General features: G+C 41.2%; 1 protein-coding gene across 1 annotated transcript; it reads left to right on the top strand.

Annotated features, from left to right (window-relative positions):
• Window positions 1-338: 338 nt before the first annotated feature.
• On the top strand, window positions 339-21,940 carry LOC310940626 (endonuclease V-like; the record flags this gene model as incomplete). Its single annotated transcript, XM_083905615.1, has 8 exons — window positions 339-382; window positions 1,693-1,864; window positions 2,070-2,204; window positions 3,130-3,169; window positions 3,320-3,432; window positions 7,885-7,953; window positions 8,079-8,207; window positions 21,872-21,940. 8 exons carry the CDS (start codon window positions 339-341, stop codon window positions 21,938-21,940), a joined length of 771 nt encoding a protein of 256 aa, XP_083761741.1.
• Window positions 21,941-23,673: the final 1,733 nt, after the last annotated feature.

Here is a 23,673-nt window from a genome sequence, read left to right as displayed (position 1 = left end):
ATATTTAATATATATTAATTATATAAATTATAAAAATAAATATTATTTTTTATATATATATATATATATATAATATATTCATATAATATAGAAATATTATTTAAACATTATTTTCATAAAACAGTGGCTCTGTGGCACAATATGTTCCTGCAGTTTTGCTCTTCAACCACTAGATGTCAGTGTGTCCCCGCTGAACACCAACACACTACGCTGGCTCTGACGGCAGGTTCCGCCCTCCGTGTGACGTCAACACCCGGAAGCTAAACACTGAGTTTGGGAGTTTGGTCACGCTGACGCGGTTTGGCGTGTCTTTTTGAACACGGTGACACGGGTTTTAGATGTTTTCTCCACCGGCAGAAGAGCTGGTCCTTCAGTGGGAGGGGTGAGGTGTCCTCATGTGTCCTTCTGTGTCCTCATGTGTCCCTCTGTGCTGTCCACTCCTGTTGTTATTTACTGACAACAACCCACAAACAAACACCTTCCGCCTCAGCGCGTGTGTGTGTATTTCCTCTTTGCTGTATTTGTTGTCAGTGTAAATGTCACGAACACTGTAGCAGTCCTTATGGAGACAAAAACCTGGTCCTAATGAGGCAGAACTGGTTAGATTTAGGACTAACATTTGAATTGTGTGTAGACAGTGTGTGTGTGTGTGTGTGTGAGAGTGTGTGTGCGCACCTGTTACTGTACCTGTCTGATGGGCTCAACCTTAATTAGATGTAACTAATTAAATAATCCTCTACCCAACCTTAATCAGGTTTAAATAATCCTCACAAAACCTTCGTCCGGTTTTACCAAACCTCATTCAACCTTAGTCAGGATTAAGTAAACCTGGCCCAACCTTAATCGGGTTTAAATAATCTTCACCAAACCTTAGTCAGGTTTAAATAATCCTCACCAAACCTTAGTCCGGTTTTACCAAACTTCATTCAAACTTAGTCAGAATTAAGTAAACCTGGCCCAACCTCAGTCATGTTTAAGTAAACCTTTCCCAACCTTAATCAGGTGTAGGTAATCTTCACCAAACCTTAGTCAGGTTTAAATAATCCTCACCGAACCATAATCAGGTTTAAATAATCCTCACCAAACCTTAGTCCGGTTTTACCAAACCTCATCCAACCTTAGTCAGGATTAAGTAAACCTTTCCCAACCTTAATCAGGTTTAAATAATCCTCACCAAACCTCATTCAATCTTAGTCAGGTTTAACTCAACCTTACCAAAGCCATAGTCTGGTTAAAGTAAAACTCACCAAACCTTGCTCAAATTTTACCAAACCTCATTCAACCTGAGTCAGGATTAAGTAAACCTTACCCAACTTTAATCAGGTTTAAATAATCTTCACCAGATCTTAATGAGGTTTAAATAATCCTCACCAAACATTAGTCAAGTTTTACCAAACCACATTTTATCTCAGTCAGGTTTAACTAAACCTTACCCAGCCATAGTCAGGTTTAACTAAACCTTACCCAGCCATAGTCGGGTTTAACTAAACCTTACACCGCCAAAGTCAGGTTTTCACTAAACCTTACCCAGCCATAGTCGGGTTTAATTAAAACTCACCAAACCTCACTCAAATGTTACCAAACCTCATTCAACCTTAGTCAGGTTTAAGTAAACCTCACCCAACCGGAGTCAGGTTTTTACCAAACCGTATAAACGTGTCCTTCATTTTTATGTTTTTTATGTAAATGCAGTGAACAGGCTCGTCTGAGACAGCAGGTGGTGGACGAGGACACTGAGGACTGGCAGACCCGTCCACACTTCTCAGGCCTGGACAGAGTGGGTGGAGTCGACCTGTCCTTCATCAAAGGGGACGACGTCAACGCCTGCGCACAACTCGTCGTTCTCAGTTACCCTGAGCTCCAGGTGAGAGCGCCTGCTGACCCTTAGTGGTGACAGAGGGAACTGCAGCACCTACTGTAAATATAAAAGTCATGATGGTTGCTTTAAATCTTATTTTTTTAACTAATTAATTTAAAAATAGGGTCAGAAGACCTCAGCTAAGGAGGCGGAGTCTCACTTTGACACATGAAAATACAACTTATTTATTTATTTTTTAATCAAACCCCAGGTGCTGTATGAAGACAGTCAGATGGTGGCGCTGACAGCGCCGTACGTCGCTGGTTTCCTGGCCTTCAGAGAAACTCCCTTCCTCCTGGAGGCGCTGCAGCGTCTGCAGAAGAACCAGCCTGAACTTCTGCCTCAGGTCAGACTCACTCCTGGGTCCTTGAAATCCTTGAAAGTTTGTGTATTTTAAAAAAATTAAATACATTTCAAAGCCCTTGAATGTTTTTTGGAAATCACCCTAAATAGACATGGGTCATTGAAAGTTTGTAAATTAAAAAAAAAAAAATCAAGGGCCTTGAAAGTTTTTGAAAACTTTCATAAATAGACATGGGTCGTTGAAAGTTTGTAAATGTGAAAAAGAATGTTTCAAGGCCCTTGAAAGTTTTTGAAAGCCTTCATAAATAGACATGGGTCATTGAAAGTTTGTACATTTGGGAAAAAATGTCAAGTGCCTTGAAAGTTTTTGAAAACTGATCTAAACAAACATGAGTCATTGTAAGTTTGTAAATTTGAAAGAAAAAATAATCAAGGGCCTTGAAAGTGTTTTAAAATCACACTAAATAGACATGGGTCATTGAAAGTTTGTGAATTAAAACAAACATTTCAAAGGACCTTGAAAGTTTTTGAAAACTGCCCTATTGAAAGTTTGTACATTTGGAAAAAAAATGTCAGGGCCTTGAAAGTTTTTGAAAGTTGGCCGAAATAGACATGGGTCAATGAAAGTTTGTGAATTAAAAAAAAATTCAAGGCCCTTGAAAGTCTTTGAAAACCACCCTTAGACATTGGTCATTGAATTTTTTTGTAAATGTGAAAAAAAATGTTTCAAGGCCCTTGAACATTTTTGAAAACCACCATAAATAGACATAGGTCATTGAAAGTTTGTAAATCTGGGGAAAAATGTTTTTCAAGGCCCTTGAAAGTTTTTGAAAACCACCATAAATAGACATGGGTCATTGAAAGTTTGTACATTTGGGAAAAAATTTTTTTCAAGGCCCTTGAAAGCACAACCAAATGTAAATGAATGATCATGTCAATGATTGTACTTATGTACTTTTTGTCTTCAGGTGGTTTTTGTGGACGGAAATGGTCTCTTCCACTACAGAGGTCAGGCAAACTCGCTACTCACTGTCTAAGATTTAGTGACATTTACGAGACGTTTTTCACATCTGTTTTTACGTGATTTTTTTTTTCGGGGCTCTGATTCGGGTATATTACTAAAAAAATAGTAATTACCGTAATGTGCTGCCCTAACAGAATTCGGTCTGGCGTGTCACCTGGGAGTGTTGTCGGGGCTACCGTGTGTGGGCGTGGCCAAGAACCTGCTGCAGGTGCAGGGTGTTTACAAGAATGAGGAGCACCAATCACAGGTGAGCTAGCAAACACGCTACACACAACAGTTTATCGCAAGTTATTTCTAAAAAATTCCGTACTTACAGGTGTTTTCACATTACGAGTCCAGTTTTGCGACATCTCGTTATTTCTCGCGGGACGAGATGTCGCGTGATAGCATAAATATGTTTTTAGCGATATTTGAGTAAATGTAGGCGCTTGTGTGAGGATAAAGAGGTAGACGATGCTTATTAGAGGCGTCGTCGTGATTCTCCAAATCCTTGATCGGATTCGGTACTTGGGGGCGTGGCTAAATCTTCGAATGCACCTTTGCTTCCGAAGGTCGAGATTGTGACGTCGTTTTGGTTGACGCCGCTAATGTTTACGCTGGTGTCGTAAAAATAAGAGTTAACCTTGACAAGAGTCTGTTTTTGTTGTCGTTGGTGTGGGACAAAGAAAAGGACAGAATCCACAATTACTTTTTCACTGTGTGTGTGTGTGTGTGTGTGTCTTTTGGAATGCAAATCAAAGCTGTTGGTTGGATAAAGTAAAGTGGACCTGAGGGACAGCGACACGTTGGATGTCATTAATATGCAAATGTTGACTTTGTTCCCACGGTAACCTGTTGAGGACGGAACAAAAACGAGGGAAAGTGAAGTGTGTGTGTGTGTGTCTGGCAGCGGCCTCTACATCAAAGAATGAAAAAATATTTTTCATTTAACTGGCAAATTTTTTTTTCCATCTGTGCTTTTTCTATTACCACGAAAATCTGGACGGCCATCTTGTCCTCTAATAAACACATTTATTTAAAGGTGCCATATGTAAGAATGTGGCCAAAAACGGTTACTATATTCAAATTCAAAATACCAAGGTCTTTTAGGTTTTCGTTTTTTGACGTAACTGGCAACCCGTGGTTGCTCAGCAGCTGAGAGTCTACTGACTGCAATGATTGGTAGACGGCGGTAGGTGGCGCCACATGCCAAAACATGATTTGCAGTCTGCAAAATATTTTTTTTAATGCCAATATTTTGTCTGTACTGTTGTTGTTGGTGAGTTCAGTTTGTTATATGAACATTATTCCTGAGTCTCTGTGACATATTAGGAGGATTTTATGTCCAGTTGCTTTAGATTTATTACATAATGCACCTTTAATACAAAATTAAGATTTTCTGGTTACAAAATAAACAGGAAACCTACGTGTTTGTTCTGGATCAGTGGCTCAAGCATGAAATTCTAGAACTCTCTTTTCCCGTCCGAGCTAATATGATTGTCGCTCTCCGTGAGCTCGAGTCTTATTTGCGTCGCACATTATTGCGAGGTTTTTCGCGAGTCTTTTTTAGCTGTTGTTTGATCACCGGGAAAGAGAGAGAGATGAAATGAGTCTGTGAAACACGAGTCGTTTCAGGCTCTGGAGCGAACTTCACATCATTAGCACAAATCGGATTAGCTTCACGAACACGTGAGACGCCGCCAGACTCCATTAGACGCTCGGAGACATTTCCAGCCCGGCGAGAGCTTTCGAACAACAAATATGCAGCGAGACGAGCGTCTCTGAGGCTTTCAGACACCAGTTTGTCTCCGTCAAACAAATCAACCTGTATTTGTTACCGTTTTAGGACCTTTTTCTGGTATAAACGCCTCATAGTCCTCATGGAGACTGCCTGAATGTGGTTGGCTGGGTTAAGGTTTTTTTAGGGTTAGGGTAAGAGGCTAGGGAATGCACTATGTCGAAAATGTGTCCTCACTAAGCTAGAAAAGCAAGTTTGTGTTTGTGTGTGTGCATGTGTGAGGTCCAAACAATGTCCAAACCTAGTAGAAACCATAAGGAGTGAGGACATTTGGGTAAAGTGAGGACATTTAGTCTGGTCCTCGCATCTTTAAAGGGATTTTTCAGGGTCAAGACCTGGTTTTTGGGGTTAGGGTAAGGGGCTATGGAATGTAATATGTCGAAAATGTGTCCTCACTAAGATATAAAAGCAAGTTTGTGTGTGTATGTGTGAGGTCCAAAAAATGACATTTTGACCTTGTGTGGACATTTTCTCTGGGCCCCACAACTTTAAAGAGCTTTTTTTTTTTAGGGTTGAGACCTGGTTTTCGGTCTGGAATGAAGTTCCTGTATTTGTGGCTTTGTGAGGACCAAATGTCCTAGAAACCTTAATGAGTGAGGACATTTTGGGAAAGTGAGGACTAAACGTCTTTCAAGAGCTTTTACTGGGAGTAGACCTGGTTTAAGGGTTGAGGTTTGAATTGGGTTTATGTTATGTTTAGGTTTAGGGTCAAGGTTAGACACTTAAGGCTAAGTTAAGGGGTTAGGGAATGCATTATGTCTATAGTCTGTCCTCACTAAGATATAAAAGCAGATGTGTGTTCTTGTGTTTGTCGCTTTGTGAGGACTGAAAAACATATAAACCATAGGGAGTGAGGACATTTTGGCTGGTCGTCACATCTTTAAGAGGCTTTTTAAGGGTCAAGACCTGGTTTTAGGGTTAGGGTTTGACTTGGATTTAGATAAGGGTCTTGATTTAAGGGTTTGGTGTGGACCTCAGAGGATTTTCATATTTCAAAGCAGGCCCTGGAACTCTTAAAGGGAAGGATAATTTGTTCATTTTTGTCCTTGACTCGTGACGTTCCTCTGCAGCGTCCCTCTGATCTTTCCCTTTCCTTCCCCCGTACATAATCTGGCTTTGACCCAAACCGGTGTGTTATTGATGTCTTGCTCCGTCTCTCGGCTCTGGCTTCGGTCCTACGCTTTCCTCACGCGAGCCAAAACACCGCTGGCCCGGTCCCAGCTGGGACTGGAGTACCCGTGCGTCTCCTCGCTGTCTCCCTGCTGGCTGCTCGCTGTAATCAGTCACCGTGGAGCGTTGACTCCATCCATCATGGAGACTGAGCTGCCTTCACGCCTCTGGCGCACAAACCCACAGCTCACACCTGCTGACTCCAGCTCACGTCACCCACTCTGTCTCTGACTTTGTCTCGTCAACAGTCGCAGCCAAACTTCAGCTTCTGTGGACGCTTAGGCGCGACGGTGGATTAGTGGTCGAGCGAGACAGCCGTCAATCTGCTTGTCTGTTAAGTGTCTCTGTGTAAGACCTTTAACTCCCAGGTGTGGTAGAAAGGTCAAAGGTCAGGGAACCAGGAAGTGGATACCGTCAACTACCTTAACTACTTCAACTGCCTTAACTACACTCAACTACCTTAACTACTCTCAACTACCATGACTAACTTAACTACTCTCAACTACTTCAACTGCCTTAACTACACTCATCTACCTTAACTACTCTCAACTACCATGAATAACTTAACTACTCTCAACTACTTCAACTGCCTTAACTACACTCATCTACCTTAACTACTCTCAACTACCATGACTACCTTAACTACCCTCAATTATCTTAACTACTCTCAACTACTTCAACTGCCTTTACTACAGTCATCTATCTTAACTACCCTCAACTACCTTAACTACCCTCAACTACCTTAACTATCTTAACCACATTAACTACTCTCAACTACCTTAACGACCTTAACCTACCTCAACTATCTGAACTACTCTCAACTACTTTAACAATCTTAACTACCCTTAACTATCATAACTACCCTCAACTACCGTAACGACATCAACTACTCTCAACTACCTTAACTACCCTCAACGACCTCAACTACCCTCAACTTCCTCAACTACCCTCAACTACCTTAAAGACCTCAACTACCCTCAACGACCTCAACTACCCTCAATGACCTCAACTACCCTCAACTATCTTAACTACCCTCAACTACCCTCAACGACCTCAACTACCCCCAACTTCCTCAACTACCCTCAACTATCTTAACTACCCTCAACTACCGTAACGACATCAACTACTCTCAACTACCTCAACTACCCTCAACTTCCTCAACTACCCTCAACTACCTTAAACTACCTTAAACTACCTTAACTCTTTATCACAGACGAGGGAGAGTTTGTACAACTTTGCATATTTATGCGACGGTTTGTGCTATCGTAAAATAATCCAGCGCTTTCTGAAAGCTGAGAAGTTGCACATCAAAGCTAACGTTGTGGTTATTACGGTAATCGCGCTTTTGCAGGAAGCCGGTAAACCTGCGCTTTTGTCACCAGAGAGGAAGGAGTTGGCAAAAAGCCTGTACATAGCTTCTATTTTTTGGCCTGTTTTTGCACATTGAGACAAAGCCAGTGTGCATTTGTGTGTAACACAACATTTATCGTACTTTTAGTTGTAAAAGTTACGTGAAGTTGTAAAATCGGTCAGAACGGACCGAGCGCCGGACGAAGGTTAAAGACAAAAACCCCGTCTTTGACTGGAAATGAAAGTGGGGACACACTGAGGTTACAGAGACAGAATGGTCTCAGGCAGGTTCATAGTTTTTGTTTTTTTGTTGCTGTTGTTTCTTCACTTTGCTGCTGTTTTGCTCCGACACGCTGAACATCCTCCTCTGACTTTGATTCTTTCGTCTCTTTGCCTCCACAGATCGCTGCTCTGCAGAGAGGAGGAGACAGCTTTGCGCTCACAGCCGCCTCGGGCAAAGTGCTGGGAAAGGTGCGCTAAAGGACAAATGCACACAAACGAAAGAAAACAAAGACTTTATAAGAACATGAACGCACACGTGATCTGCTAAAAGTCTTATACTTACTGTGTGTGTGTGTGTGTGTGTGTGTGTGCAGGCGCTGCGCAGCTCTGACAAAAGCTCCAAACCTGTGTATGTGTCCGTCGGCCACAAGATCAGTCTGGACACAGCTGTGAAACTCACACACTCCTGCTGCCGCTACCGTGTCCCCGAGCCCATCAGACAGGTATACACACACACACACACACACACACACATTCTCACACACACACGTACTTGCTGTACACTGAAGACCGGGTATTAGTGCTGACAAAGTGAGGACCAGCATTTCCACTTTATAAATCAACACAATTACAAATATCTACTTCACGAATGACATCTATATAGCACTACTGGGTGCAGTACCATAAAATGTATGCAGGTGGAGCCCCAGAGCGGAAAAGTGTGTGTGAAACACCAGGGCTGGAAAACGGGTTTTTGTACCAAATTGAGTATAGCATGTTTACAACCTAAGGAAGCGATTTCAATGAAAACAAAGTGAGGACCGGCCAAAATGTCCTCACTTCGTAAAAATGACCTCACTCTGTTGGTTATTATCAACTATTTTGACACTAGATTAGGTCGGTTTGAGTGTTTTTTTTAAAAGAAGTTTCTCCGATTTTTCAGCTTCTTAAATGTGAATATTCTCTGGTTTCTTTGCTTCGTGTCACAAAGAAATCATTCTAACTGACTCTGAACTTTTGTTTGTGGACAAAACAAGACGAGACGTTTAAGAACATCATCATTTCCATGTTTAACGAACACTTTTCAACATTTTATGGACCATACGATTAGTTGATTACGCGAGAAAATAACAAAAATCTCACATGTTATGTTTTTCACGTTGGACGTCATCTTTTATGTCCAGGTTTTGTCATTAAAATACAAATTTGGATCAACTTCTCATCCTTTTATGCTAAACGCTGACAGTGTTACGTTAAATGACTGCGTTTTAAATGACAACTGCGTCGTGTATTTGTAGTTTTTTCTTCATTATTTTCATCTTTTCAGAGAAATCCGATTGCGTCTCTTCATATTTAAATGACACAGACTCACACATCACACAAATTGGCCCCGTTGTTCTGTTTATTCGTTAATTTTCTTAGATTTCCGATGACTTTGAATTAACCGGATAATTGGGTGGAGGAAAATGAGTGATTTTACAGCTTTAACGAGTTCTGTCAAAACGCGTAAATAATCCTGAAGGATTTGTTGAAATAAGGGGCCGTAAAAAAAAAAAATTAAGTTTTAAATAATAATAAATGTCATTTTTGAGGAAGAAAAGTGGGGAAAAAGATCTTCTTCTTGTTCTCCTCTGTGGCTGTTCTTCTTTCTGCCACTAGGCTGTGCTGTGCTTCTTCTGTTGTAACCTCCACTGAACACAAACCACACAGAAAAACTGTACATTCACAACCACAACAACCACAAGAGCTCACTCATCCCCTTATATTCTTGTATTTTTCACCTCTTTAGGACCTTTTTTTTCTGTCATAAACACTGACCATGTCAGGACCAGTAGTCCTCATGGAGACCAAAACCTGGTTCTGAAGAGACAGAACCTCATTTCTGAGGAGCTGGTTGAGTTTAAGTGACAATATAAGAAGGTTTTAACACTTTATCGCCTGTGTTTTACTGAAACAGAAGCTGAAGTGTTTATATTTAAATCCACTGGATCCAGGAGAACCTTCTGGATCTGTGTAGAACTTTACCTTCTGAGATGCACATCTGAAATTGTTCAATGGGACTGAACCAAATCCGTAATCTGGATCAAATTAGAAGACCACATTTTGATTCATATCCAATGAGTTTTGTTCATTATAAGATATATAGAATGGCCGTTGTTGGTATCGTTAGAGGTTTCAGGAGCATGTTTGATCAGGACTATCAGACCCCAATGTTCAGACAATGCAGCCAAAAGGGGGAAGAAGAGTAGAAATCAGCCGAGTTGAAACAACACGGTTCACAATTTTGCAGCAAAAATGTTGGTTTTCAGTCTTTTTGACTCAAACAGCTGCTGACGTTTGGAGTTCAAAGCAGGATTTTTCTGTTAGATTCACACACACACGGCGTCTGTCCGTTGCAAACGACTGAACGTCATATCTGACACGAAGAGCGCAAAGCAGGATTTATGACTTAAAACAGTACAGTTTTATACGATACTTTTGGAGGAGCTTGATTCAGTTTGTATCGTTGCATTTTGCCATGTTCCGAACATCCATCAAATGTTTGCAAATGTTGCAAGTAACCATGAATCTTTTTGGTGTAGAAAGAGTAAGATACTTTCAGGGTTCCCATGGGTCCTTGAAATCCTTGGAAGTTTTTCAAAATCTGACTAAATAGACATGGTTCCTTGAAAGTTTGTAAAATTTGGAAAAACAAAATTAAAGGGCCTTGAAAGTTTTTGAAAACTGCCCTAAATCGACATGGGTCATTGAAAGTTTCTGAATTTGAAAAAAAAAAAGTTCCATTTGACCTTGAAAGTTTTTGAAAACTGCCCTAAATAGCCATGGGTCATTGAACGTTTCTGAATTTGAAAAAAAAAAAAAGTTTCATGGACCTTGAAACTTTTTGGAAACTGCCCTAAATAGACATGGGTCATTGAAAGTTTGTGAATTTGGAAAAAAAAAAGTTTTCAAGGACCTTGAAAGTTTTTGACGACATGGATCATTTTGTGCAGATATTAGTCCAGTTGTCTACAGCCAAACTCCAGAAGACACAAGGCCCTGAACGACCGAGAAGCTTTACACAAATGTACCTTTTAACTAATTGACCCGTCACATAATGTGTCATATTGATCTGTTAAGTGAAGACAGGAAGTTCCTCCGAACAGAGGGACAAAACTTACATGAAAACACAACCTCCTTGGCGGAAGGTGATGAAATGTGATCAATACCGTTTGAGAAGTCCTCTGATCCAGCGCTGAAGGACAACTGTGAGACAGTGATGATGTCACAGGTTGAGGAACTTTGACAAAGCGAAAAAAAAAATGCACATCAGCCTGAGAGTGAGGAAGAGGAGGAAGAGGAGGAGGAGTGAAGGATGTTTGCGTTTGTTTGGCAGACAAACTCTTCTGAGGAGCATATTTATATGTGAGCGGGGAAACATTTGAAAAGAGGCTCGGCTCTTTCTTAAGGATGCAAAAATGAAAAAGTTCACGCTCTCGAGCGAAGAGAGAAACTCCATGAGTGTGGGAGGACATGGAGGAGGAGGAGGAGGAGGAGGAGGAGAGAACTGTTTCATAAGGAGAGAAGAAGAAGAAAAGCTGTGAAATGTTCTGTGTTCACACACACGCACACACACGACTCCTCTGCTGCAGTGCATTCATTCACACATCAGCCCTTCACTGCAGAAGCAAACCATGATGTCATCCTCCGTCGCTCATCTCTCCGTCTGCGGGAGGAGTTTCTCACACTCATCATGTACCAGGTGTTGTCGAGCAGGGATGAGAATAAGATAAAGAAACACAGTGTCAAACATATTAAATATATGACAATGTAGACTGCAAATAACAATACATTTATGACCAATTTAAGTGTAAATAAACCCCTGTAGCACTTTTTTTCCCAGGTGTAAACCAGTGTATATGTTTATCTGGTGCAAATGAACATAGTTAATTTAGCCGATGTGCAAATCCAGTCTCTAGGTTACACACCTTTTAAAATCCCAATATAAATATTGGCAAGAGCTAATTTGTTTATCATGCTATCATGCTTAATTTTATGCATGCTTTTTTTTAGTGCTGGGCACGTGAACGGCGGTAAACGGTGTCAGCGTTAACGCACGACGCGTTTCCATGACGACTGATCCGGAAAAGACGCGGATGACGTCATTTACGTGGCACCGGAGTCCATGCACCGTTTACCAGTTAGCTTCACAATCGCCCATTTAGCGGCGTTAGCGCCCCTACAGTCGAACTGGAGCGGTCTGTTTGTTAAATGAAAAGAGCAGCGCTAACAAATAACCAGCGTACCCGTGTGCTGCATATGTATGCCTCTGTTTTTAAACTTTAGCGTTAATTGAGAGACTAATTTTAACAATCGGGAGACCACACGTGTCTTTTTGACGGTCATGCGCTAACGTGTGTTAGCGTTGACGCCGTTAACGTGCCATGCACTAGTTTTTTTTTTAAAAACATAATGCACATAAATGTTAAATAAATAAAAAACAATAGGGGGGGCCCGAACTAAATCTCCTGTGACCCGCCTGGGGGGCCCGACCCAGACTTTAGAAACCACATTTTGCTTTGGTACAGTATGGAATGGTTTAGTCCTGGGTCAGGCTTGCTTTTCAAGAACGGTGCCTTTACTTGGTCGGCCTGACCGTACCATACCATTTTACTCTAGTGGGACGGGTGCCAAAAAATAGAACCTTTCTCCGTAATAGTGAATATGTAAGTGAATGGGTGTGAAAACTGTACTTTATAGCAGCATTGAGTGGTCATCAAGACTAGGAAAGTGCTGTAAATACAGAATATTTACCAAATCTGTTGTATCATAGGGTCGTATGTGCTGGATCACGTGCCGTATGCTGTCTTAAGAGAACGCGGACAGTCAGTAGAAGGTGAGGAGACACTTTCCTCGACTCACTCTCTTTTTTTTTTTTGTTACCCATCTGCGGTCACTGTGACAGAGAGAAGCTGACAGGTTGAGGTCAGAGAGAGGAAGCTGACACATCGGGGAGATGCTGCATTAGTGACCGCGCCATCCGTCCTTCCATTAGCGACTCCACACCACTTATTCTTCTGAGGGTCGTCGTGAGGGGCTGAAGCTAATCGCGGGCCCTGACACTGAGAGACTTATGATCGGAGCAAATAAATAACTGGGAGAAAGAAAAAAAAAAAACTCAGTCCCTGTAGAAACATTGAGTTTGCTTTGGTTCATGGTCTCACAGAGACCTTTTTATTTTATTTTGCACTGGCTCGCTGCCATCGTCTGAGGTGCCGCTGACTCCTGTGTCCATGAATTAATTTTGTTTACAAGTGTTGACTTCTGGCTTGAAGCATCGTAGCAGCACGTAACCTCATGTTGGCAGAATCAGCAAAAAGGAAACAAAAAAAGCGCCAGAACATTCATAAAATGAGGCTCAGGTTTTGTTTAATCTGTTCAAGGGAGTAATGTTGGAGCTCAGTAACGACATTTCCCAATTTGTTCAAGTGTAAAAAAAAATTGAACTTCTTTCACGTCACCGTTTCGTGGTCACGTGACGTTGGCACCGATTGAACGACAGAGTCCGCAGATTCGTTCGTTACTTTGTTCGATTGTGTAGAACCAGAAATTCTTCCACACGCTGCTTGTGTCCTTCATTTTCTCTGAAAATCAACACAACAATCACTTTTGAGCCAAGAGGGCGTGGATGCGGACTAAAAACAAGTCGGAAGCACTTTTAGACTGTATAATTTGAACCTGAACAAGAAGCTTCTTACCTCAGTCCAGTAGGTGGCGGTAATTTGTTGTGAACCGTCAAATTAATCTAACAAGCGATGTTTTTTTTTTTTATGATTTTGGTTCACCAGATCCAAATTTTGCCCAAATTACAGCCTTAGTTCTGTGAAAATCTCATTATAACCAGGCAAATTTGGTATAAAAAGTGAAATATCTCTAAATAAATTGGTCAAATTCATCAAATCTAATTGGCAATCAAAACAGGACCTTGTGATGGATCTCGCAAAGATCAGAATCTGCCAAGCCAGGGTTGTTAAACCTCCCATAGAGTGGTCCTATCGCACATATAATGTGAGTTATGGAGGTCTACTTACAAACATTAACTTGTTTTTATGGTCAAAAACCTTCTAGTTCCTGTAAATGAGCCGATACAAATCTCTCCTCGCTGAAGCTCTCATCAGACGCTGTTCATGACAAGTGCTGTTTGGAAAAAAAGGACCGGGTTTCTTCAGAGTTCTCACTGAGCCCGAGATAACAATACGTTCTCAGCAGTGAACTTAACAGCATTAATTGGAACTTCCGTTCTAGGTCCGCTTTAAAAGGCCTTCGTATCTGTTGCATTTGTTCGGATATCTTTTGCATTTCGTACCCAAACAATGTCAAATACGCCACGGCACACACTGATGTAGATAGAAGCCATGATTCCATACTGTACCAGACCGAGCATTACTGTGTGGAGAAGTACGTCGCAAATGTAAGAAACTATAGTTGTGAAAAGTTGGTGGATTTTTAAAAATTCAGACTCAGTCCGTGCTCATGGAGAAACATGAAAAATTCACACTCGTGGAAAAACAGATTTCAAAGACATTTCATCATTCAAAGAAGAAGCTCCGACATGTCGATGCACTGAGGCTTCTTCTCCTGCTGCCGCTGCCCCATCGCATCTGCGTTTCCTGTCATCTGCTCCAAACATGTTGCTGTTCATTTTTTTTTTTTCTCCCCCCCCCCGTCATTTGTGGACATCGTCATTATCTCCAGGCTAGAAAATCCATTACTCCTTCGTCAAACCTCATCCTCTTCCTCCTCGTACACTAATGGGAAGACATGCGCTGGTAATGGGACTCTGAGGAGCTGCCTGAGAAGCACAGTAACAGCTTATTTCCAGACCTCTCCTCTCTGTCTGAGTGCTTTTGCGCCGGGCGGAAGTCGCTAATTACGTTCCCTCCCTTTTTTTCCCATGGAAGTCACCTGTATACGCTCGGTGTGAGCCGCTGTAAGAAAGAAAGCCAGAGTAGAACATATGTCGGGTGAGAGAGGCCACCAATAATGCCTTATAGACCACACCCAGAAAGCTTCATGAAAATGATGTTGGTAACATGTACTTCTTGGTGCCAGTAGGTGGCGCAATGACTGGCTTATGTGGGACGTCGCCATGGACCGATCGGCCCTTTAAAAGGAGATGAAGAAGAATAGAAAAGTGTTGGAAGCAAACATAGTTATGGGCGACTACTGTGGTTGTCGCGGTAACTTGCATACAGATTAAAGGAAGGTGAGGGCGGAGTCTGTCTGGTTGGACGCCTGCTATGTGGCTAGTGGGAACACAAAATGTTCCGGCTAAATTCATCGGATCGCTTGAGAACTCTTGTCAGTTGGCAGACTCAAAAAATTTGCGGCCATCTGCCTCGACCGGTTGGGGTGAAAGGAAAAATGGGTGACAAAGAAGATGGGAGGGAAAGATCCTTGTCTCGGTGGTAGCCTGCTACGTGGCTAGTGGGAACACAAAATGTGAAAGTGTGTTTTTCACTATAGTTCGGGCTAAATTCATCATATCGCTCCAGAACTCTGGTCAGGTGGTAGACTCAAAAAAATTGTCAGGTGGCAGACTCGAAAAATTTGTCTGGTGGCAGACTCAAAAAATTTGTCAGGTGGCAGACTCAAAAAAAATTGTCAGGTGGTAGATTTTATGACTCACCCACTTTAAATTCAAAAATATAATTAGTTAAATTTAATTTGATTTGAATATTCTTGTTACGACACACAAATGCTGACGCACGACTTTCTCTAACTGGACCTTTTGGGGATTTCATTGACCGTAAGACTCTTAAGATAGCAGATGAACGCATATATTTCCCCCCGTTAAGAGGCAATAAATATGGCTCCTTGTGCTCCAGTGTCCATTTTGGGTTTCCATTGCATTGGCAGGAAGACAGTAAATGTAAGAGCTGTACAGCTGCACTCCCAGATTGCAAAAACAGATGGAAATTCAATGTGAGTGATAGGAGATGAGGAGCCGGCATGCATGGAATAAAAGAGAGTGAGAAGCGCATTGTGTGAGTGTGTGTTCTTGCCTTTCTTACCTCTGTAGGACCTTTTCTGGCATAAACGCTGATCTTGTCAGGACCAGGAGTCCTCATGGAGCCTAAAACCTGGTCCTAATGAGGCAGAACGTAATTTTTGTGGACCGTGTTAAGTTTAAAGCTAAGTCTTTTATGTGCTTATGTTAAGATTAGGGTTTGGCGTTAACTGGTTATGGTTAAGGATTGGTATAGGGCTTTGTTCAGGTCTGTCCAAATATATGGACGTCAATGCCATGTCCTAAGAAGAACAGCTACACAAACCTCTGTGTGTGTGTGTGTGTGTGTGTGTGTACTTAGAGAAGAGGGAGAGGGAGAGAGCTGATGTGTTTTTTTTTTTTGTGCAGATATTGAAGTTGACGATCTATTTATGTAAGAAGCATCTGTTTGTTCTGTATTTTACTCTCTGCAGATGCAAAAATTCATCCCGTATAAGAAAACTTCTGTGTTCTCGTCTTATATAGGTGTGTGTGTTGCTTTTGATGAGGCCTTTTAAAGGTACATTATGTAAGAAAACAATAACCATTATGTCACCAGAGATTTACGACGCACGTTATATTGTCTCGGTACATTTCAATACACAGCTTTCATACCTGTATTTGTTCCGATTCAGGGAGTAAATAAGTTTAAATGTTACTCTGAACCTTAGTTTGATTAGTTTTCACACTGCTGTTTACGCTCGACCACACCCTCAACGCTAACATGCTCATAAGCTAGTTTTATGATCGGTCGGAATTTTGTTGGAAATTTGCCGTTGCTGTTCTCTAGATGAGTGTTCAGTATGTAAAAGTTATCTATTTTAGAGAGGGTAACTAGGCTACGCTGAGCATTAGCATGAGCAGTTTCCAGTTTAGCTTGTGGCTAACGGTTAGCAGGTCTTCCTAGCATCCATGAACGTATAACTATCTAGTTCTTAAAGGTGACGGCACAGTCTCTTCATCCGTCCAACAAATGTTATTATTTCCTGCTAATGTGTTAGCCGCGGGTTTGGAACTGTGCCCAGAAAGTATACATGCTATCGTAGCTTGACTCAAGAACTTTGATTTCTCACAATTTTAGGCCAACTTACATGTTTAGATGTATGTTAATGTCCAGTTTTAGTTGGACTAACACAGTGATGAGAGTTTTTTTTATTATTTAACTTTTGAATTGATCTTCAGCCATGTTGTTGGAGGATATTTAACGTACATTTGACGTTTTTTAGCTCCTCGTTTCTGTTGTCCCTAAAATTTGGCCTCTTTCCATCTTAACAAGTAAGACTGCAGTACCTATTTCAAACACTGACGGTCGCTGTCGCTTAGGTTTCACATAAAGCCCTCGTTATTTAACTTCCAACCTCCTTGGCCTCATCGCTGCTGCCACCACCTCTCATCCATCCATCCATCTCCACACCAAACCTCACCCCCGCTGTTGCTCCATTTCCATTCTCTGAATAATTCAAGTCTGCAGAGCTTGTATATTTCTGCTTGTTGTCACCTCTGCATTATCACACACACACATACACACACACAGGTTTGTGCAGCTATGGTTTTTACGACACTACGACTTCCATTCGTTTGGACGACGTGAACCAAGTTCAACCATCGACGGTTAAATAATAGATGATCGGTTTGATAATAAAAAGTCGCTTCATTGAAAAATGTTTTATTAATGACTGCAGTGATTAAAGAAATGACCTAACAAAGCAGCACAGTGTACTGCGTCTAAGCTCAACACGCTGTGAATCCTGCATTTCTCTCACTAGTTCTCATGTGCCACAGTTTGGAATATTTGAATATTCAACCAGTTCCTCAGAAAATGAGGTTCTGCCTCCAGGTTTTGGTCTCCATGAGGACTACTGGTCCTCACAAGGTCAGAGTTTTTACCAGAAAATGCTCCCAAAAAATAAATATTAATTGAGCTTAATTGTTGATGAGGTCCATAAAATGTCGCAAAAACATTGATTAGTGTTTGTCAAACCTGGAAATTACGATGTTTATCAAACTAAGATGATTCAGTTTTAATGATTTCTTTGTTAATATGGAGCAAAGAAACCGTAAAATATTCACATTTAAAGGTGCATTATGTAATAAATCTAAAGCAACTGGCCATAAAATCCTCCTAATATGTCACAGAGACTCAGGAATAATGTTCATATAACAAACTGAACTCACCAACAACAACAGTACAGACAAAATATTTGCATTAAAAAAATCTTTTGCAGACTGCAAATCATGTTCATGTTTTGAAAGCATGTTTTGGCGTCATGTGGCGCCACCTACCGCCGTCTACCAATCATTGCAGTCAGTAGAGTCTCAGCTGCCGAGCAACCACGGGTTGCCAGTTATGTCAGAAAACGAAACCTAAAAGACCTCGGTATTTTGAATTTGAATGTAGTAACCGTTTTTGGCCACATTCTTACATATGGAACAGAAAAAATCAGAGAAACTTGTTTTAATTCTTAAAAAAAACACTTGAAATAGTTGAGTTTAGTAATCGATTAGAACTCGAAAAATCAAGTTATTGTTTGTAAACCAAAATCAACATTGACGGCAGCACAACACTGTGTTTATGAAGAGGGAGGAGGAGGAGGAGGAGGAGGAGTGTACACACACACACTGTCATAAACCAGTCATGTACAACTGGTGAAGTAAAACATCTGTGAAGGTCGAGTCCAGCTGGTGCCGCTGCAGCGTCACCGGCCTGTTGGAACTTTTCCCCCCGATGTGCCGCTGATTTAAAGTGGAGCTCCAGTTTGGGCCCCGAGGCTGTCTAAATGTTAATATATGTGTGTGTGACATTCTGCTGCTGCAGAGGCCGGACTCTGCTCGTCCACTCTGACACTGGAGGACAGTCGCATCATGAGTTTACCGCATCCTCCGTCTGAAAACAATACTATCAGACCGAGCTGTCATGTTTTTAATTTAAGCTCCCGTGCATCAAAATGCAGCCGCTCGCTTTTTAACAAACACCCTGAGGCGCGAAACACATCAGCCCTGTTTTAAATAAACTCTGTTAACGGATGGTTCATTTTGGAATTGATTTTCTGACTCTTCGCTTTTAGAGCCGTTAATCCTCGCTCCACCTGAATTTAGCAGAGATTTTAACGATGCGTGAAAATGACACCAGGTCAGCGGCTACTGGACTGACCGTTTCTTTGCTGTTGCTGCTCTGAAACCTCTGGAACAGGTCACATCCTGATTTATGTAACCCGGGTTTGTACTCAAAGACGAACATATTACTCTCAGGTCTAGCAAGATCTGAAAGTGTCACGACTGTGATCTACTGGACCAAAAACACCGGAATCCCCCCTTTAACTCTCTGTAAATCACGGACTCAGACTAGATTTACCAGGTTGAATGTTTGTCTTTCTAACACGAGTAGTCAGTGAATATTTAATGTATATCAAGTTTTTATAGTTGTGTTTGATGTTGATGATAATTCTGCTACTCAGAACGCACTTTCACTTTCACTGACACGTGAAAATGTTAATAAAAAAAACAACAACAGGGACAGTTGTTTTTGTGTGTAACACAGGGTTTGAGTGCATCAACACAATTTTTTTTATATATATTAGTGCTGGACACCGGACCGGAAAAAGACGTGCGTGACGTCATGTTTACGTGCCTCGTTTACCAGCTAGCTCCATTAGCTGCGTTAACTCCATTAGCGCCGTTAGCGTGCGTATGGTCGACCTGGAGCGGTCTGTTTGTTAAACGAAAAGCGCAGTGCTACAAATACCTAGCTTTTTAAAGTTTAGCTTCACAGTCACGTATACATGACGTCACGCACGTATTTTTCCGGTCAGTCGTCGTGGAAACGCGACATGCGTTAACATGCATTAACGTTATATATATGCAATATAGTCTTTTTTCATAAGAGGTCAATTTCTGATAGAAAATGAGAAACAAAAAGAAGGTTTTTAAAAAGAGTGAGTCGAACCGTCTGACATGGCTGCAGGCTTTCGGGAGCTTTAGGGGACAAAAGTATAAAAACCTGCCTTAGGCCACTGGACACATCAGTGTGTGTACTGTGTTTTTTTATTACCTCATTAGGACCTTTTTTCTGTCATAAACACTGACCTTGTCAGGACCTGTAGTCCTCATGGAGACCAAAAACCTGGTCCTAATGATGGCGTTAACTGGTTATGGTTTGCGTTAGGGACGACATAAATGGAAATCAATGCAGTGTCTTCACTGCACAATCCTGTGTGTGTGTGTCCAGCAGTGCACATCTGTCCACCTGTGTGTAATCCCACGCTGCCAGCGACTGTGGCATAAAGAAAAGTGGGGGGAAAAAAGACAGAAGACAATCTGTGAACAGATGAAAATTCAGTGGAGTGTTTTCTTTGCTCTGCAGCAGCAGCAGCACCAGCTGCCTCCTCCTCGTCCTCTTCACTCTGCCTGCTGTGTTTCTCTCTGTCAGACGCACACTGTCATAATTTATGAGGCCACAAATCAGAGATGGGGGGGGGGGGTGGATTGTGTTCTTAAATGTTTATCGTTTCACACACACACTGATTTATTTAAAAGTCAACACGGTTTGTTTGCAGGAGCTCAGATTTTGACTTTATGCCAGTTTTCTGATGACGCAATTCAACGTTGAAACCAGCGTCCGCATTAGTATTTTGGCCCTCGCCGTCAGGTCCAATCCTGGTCATTATTATCCAAAACACAGCGCACTGGCACACAGAAGACTACAGCAGGTTTTCTTGTTTTTCCACTGCAGATCTTACACTGTTTGCAACAATAACTCAGATCCCAGCAGACACTTTTATACCAACACACTTAGAGGGGGGAAAAAAAAAACGGGCTGCCTAATGGACGTTACTGAACATTTTCAGCTGCAGAAAAGCTGATGCTTTGGTTTGTTTGTGTTTTGTTCAGAAAAGCAACATTACAGCTAAAAAATAGTGGCTTTTTATCCACAAAAAAAATGCTATTTTAGGCTCTCTGAGCGAGAAAAACCTCATACTTTCGTTACTTTAGGAGTTCATTTGGTCTGTGATTGTGTCCATTGTAATTTAGAATTTATCGTAAAAACGGTTTGTACACAGCGTGCTAGCTTTTTTAGCTTTACGCTGCTTTCCACTTGTCGCCGGAACTCGGAATTTTCGTACAAATACTCTGCTTCAGGCTAACGTTCCTCTCCGCTTCTGGACGTCTTGTTGTTGTAGCTGTCAATCAAATACAGGAAGTCCCTTTGTGGGTGTGATCACACTGAAAGTGACCAATCGGAACAGGGTCTCCTCGCTCCCCTTGGGTCTCCACCACCAAACACTATTTTAACATGCAGTAAATTGTAAATAACTGCCAGATATTGAAAGTTATTCAGGGAAAATGGGCAAAAACACTTTCTCGCAGGATAATTTTCTGGCCCTTTTATGGTTAAAATGAGCAAGAAATTCCAGACAGACATTAATGACATTAACACTGGCAACCCGTGGTTGCTCGGCAGCTGAGACTCTACTGACTGCAATGATTGGTAGACGGCGGTAGGTGGCGCCACATGCCAAAACATGATTTCAAAACATAAACATGATTTGCAGTCTGCAAAATATTTTTTTTAATGCAAATATTTTGTCTGTACTGTTGTTTTTGGTGAGTTCAGTTTGTTATATGAACATTATTCCTGAGTCTCTGTGACATATTAGGAGGATTTTACGGCCAGTTGCTTTAGATTTATTACATAATGCACCTTTAAAAGGTTAAAAAGGGAGTCTTTTCAAAAAACACTGCTTTAAAACTAAAACACTGCTTTTCAAATTAAAGGGATATTTGTAAAAAACAAAAACATGTAAATTTCCAGTAACATTAATGACATAAATCAGCTCCTTCTCAACGACAGGCATCGGCAAACACAAGAGCTGTTGAAATAAATGTTAAAAACGTATATAAATATACAGTATTTATGTTTATACACACAGGCAAGTGATTTATTAGGTTTGTGAGAAACACCTCAAGCATCAAGGCACTTAATTTTCGTCTCTGCCTTCACCGGCGTTCCTGTTCCTCTCTGATCGCAGCAAAGCAAGCAGTTTTGTCAAAAATGTAAAATCACTTTCTTCTTTTTCGTCCTCCCCCCGTCTCTCACGTTCTCTCCCTCCCTCTCACTTTTTTTTTTTTTTTTTTCCACAGGCCGACTGTCGCTCGAGAGAATACCTGCGCACTCACTTCCCAGCTGCGGCTACAGACACCAAAGAATGAGGTAAGTGACGAGACGCGCGCATCGTACACATCGGTCGTGTTGTCACACTGCAGTGTTCGCGTTCACACCTGAAATGACACAAATAACTTCAGTGCGGTTCCCTGGCACATGGTGAGAAGACTGATTTACACGCTCTTAAAATAAGATGAGAAGCTGCAGCAAGTGACTGAGGAATTTCCCTAAATCCTGAAGATTTGTTGGTACAAAGAACCTAATATTCTTATCATATTTGCTGTTTAAATTGAGGACAAATACTTTACTTTAATACAGATACTTTTCCCCCCAAACTGTTCACATGCGGACCCACATTATAAAGGTCCAATGTGTGAGAATTAGTGACATCTAATGGTGAGACTGCAGAATGCAACAAATCCACTTTTTTTGAAATTTTCCAACTTCTTCTTTGATTTATGCATCGTCATTGTTAGCTTAGCTTTGCGAAACACGTGCATTTTGGCTGCTGTAGGAAGAACAATAGCAGCAAAGTCCTTTACTTATAACCTTATTCTAAGGCTACGGCAACTCTGCAACAACATTTTATTTAAGCTTATATAAACGTATTTATGGGTATCCAATGCTGTTTCTGACAATAAACCCTCCTAAAACACTGGACCGTTAACAAGCCACTGCTAACGAATCACAATCTACATCATGATAATATGAATAAAGTAATATTATTTTTAGTAAGTAAACAAAAGCCACGTAATTTTATGCACGTTATTGAAAGTGTTATACGTATCATAATTTCTCATGCTAGCTTACTTCGCATACAACTTGTCTACTAACTACACAACTATTGCTATAGTCCGTCCTTAAATTGTGTTGTTGTGCTTATTTAACTCAATATAGCAATCAGTTTTCTTATCTTCCTATGCTACCTTACATTGATGGTATGGTTTGGCTAACTTTAGCTAACTGGGTTGTGTTAAGTCAGGGAACAGTTCTATCATGTTAGCTTTACTTACAGGTGATAGTTTGGCTAACTGGGTTGTTATAAGGCAGGGAACGGTTCTATCATGTTAGCTTAACATAAAGGTGATAGTTTGGCTAACTTTAGCAATACTCTGTTTTTTAAATGGGCTTTTGTGTTTCATTTATACCTTGCGAGTGATGGTTTAGCTAACTAGCTGCAGTCTTTTTCCTTACTTTAATTAAGTATTTGGGTTTGTTTACTTTTCTCCTCATGCTTATGTAACTCAAAGATGATGATTTGCTTATCTTTACTGGTAATTTAACTGGGATTGTGTGTTTTATCAACAAAGCAGGGGTTGGTTCACGTACGTGCTACCTCATGCTAGCAATTTTTAAGGCAGAAACTGGGACTGCAGAAAAAAAAATCCGCACATACAGTATTTGGTAACCTTAAAATGTTTAGCTATCACCATGATCAACACAGAGGTCAGAGGTCATGTAAGAGCTGCTTGTTTTTTCTGTATGAAGGGAGCTTGAACTGTCTTCCTGTTTCCCTGATGTTACACAACACCATTCTGCTGCAGTGGAGGTGGATATTTGAAGAGTTTAAAAGCCTTTGACAGGTTCTCTGCGTGTTTGCAGTGGGCGTGCATTGAACAGAGGTAAGACGAGGATTCCCCGGGTTAAGTAAAGATGCACAGGCAAAAAAAAAAAAAGATTAAGCCTTTGAACCTGTGATTCTCATCTGAAGGAGCAGGCAGCTCTGCTCGGTTTGGCCCAACCTTCCTCATCACTGATCAAAGCTGGAGACCATTAGCTC

This window comes from Microchirus variegatus (assembly GCF_963457635.1).
Source record: "Microchirus variegatus genome assembly, chromosome: 19".
Classification (NCBI taxonomy): domain Eukaryota; kingdom Metazoa; phylum Chordata; class Actinopteri; order Pleuronectiformes; family Soleidae; genus Microchirus; species Microchirus variegatus.
This window is presented reverse-complemented; position numbering and strand designations above follow the sequence as displayed.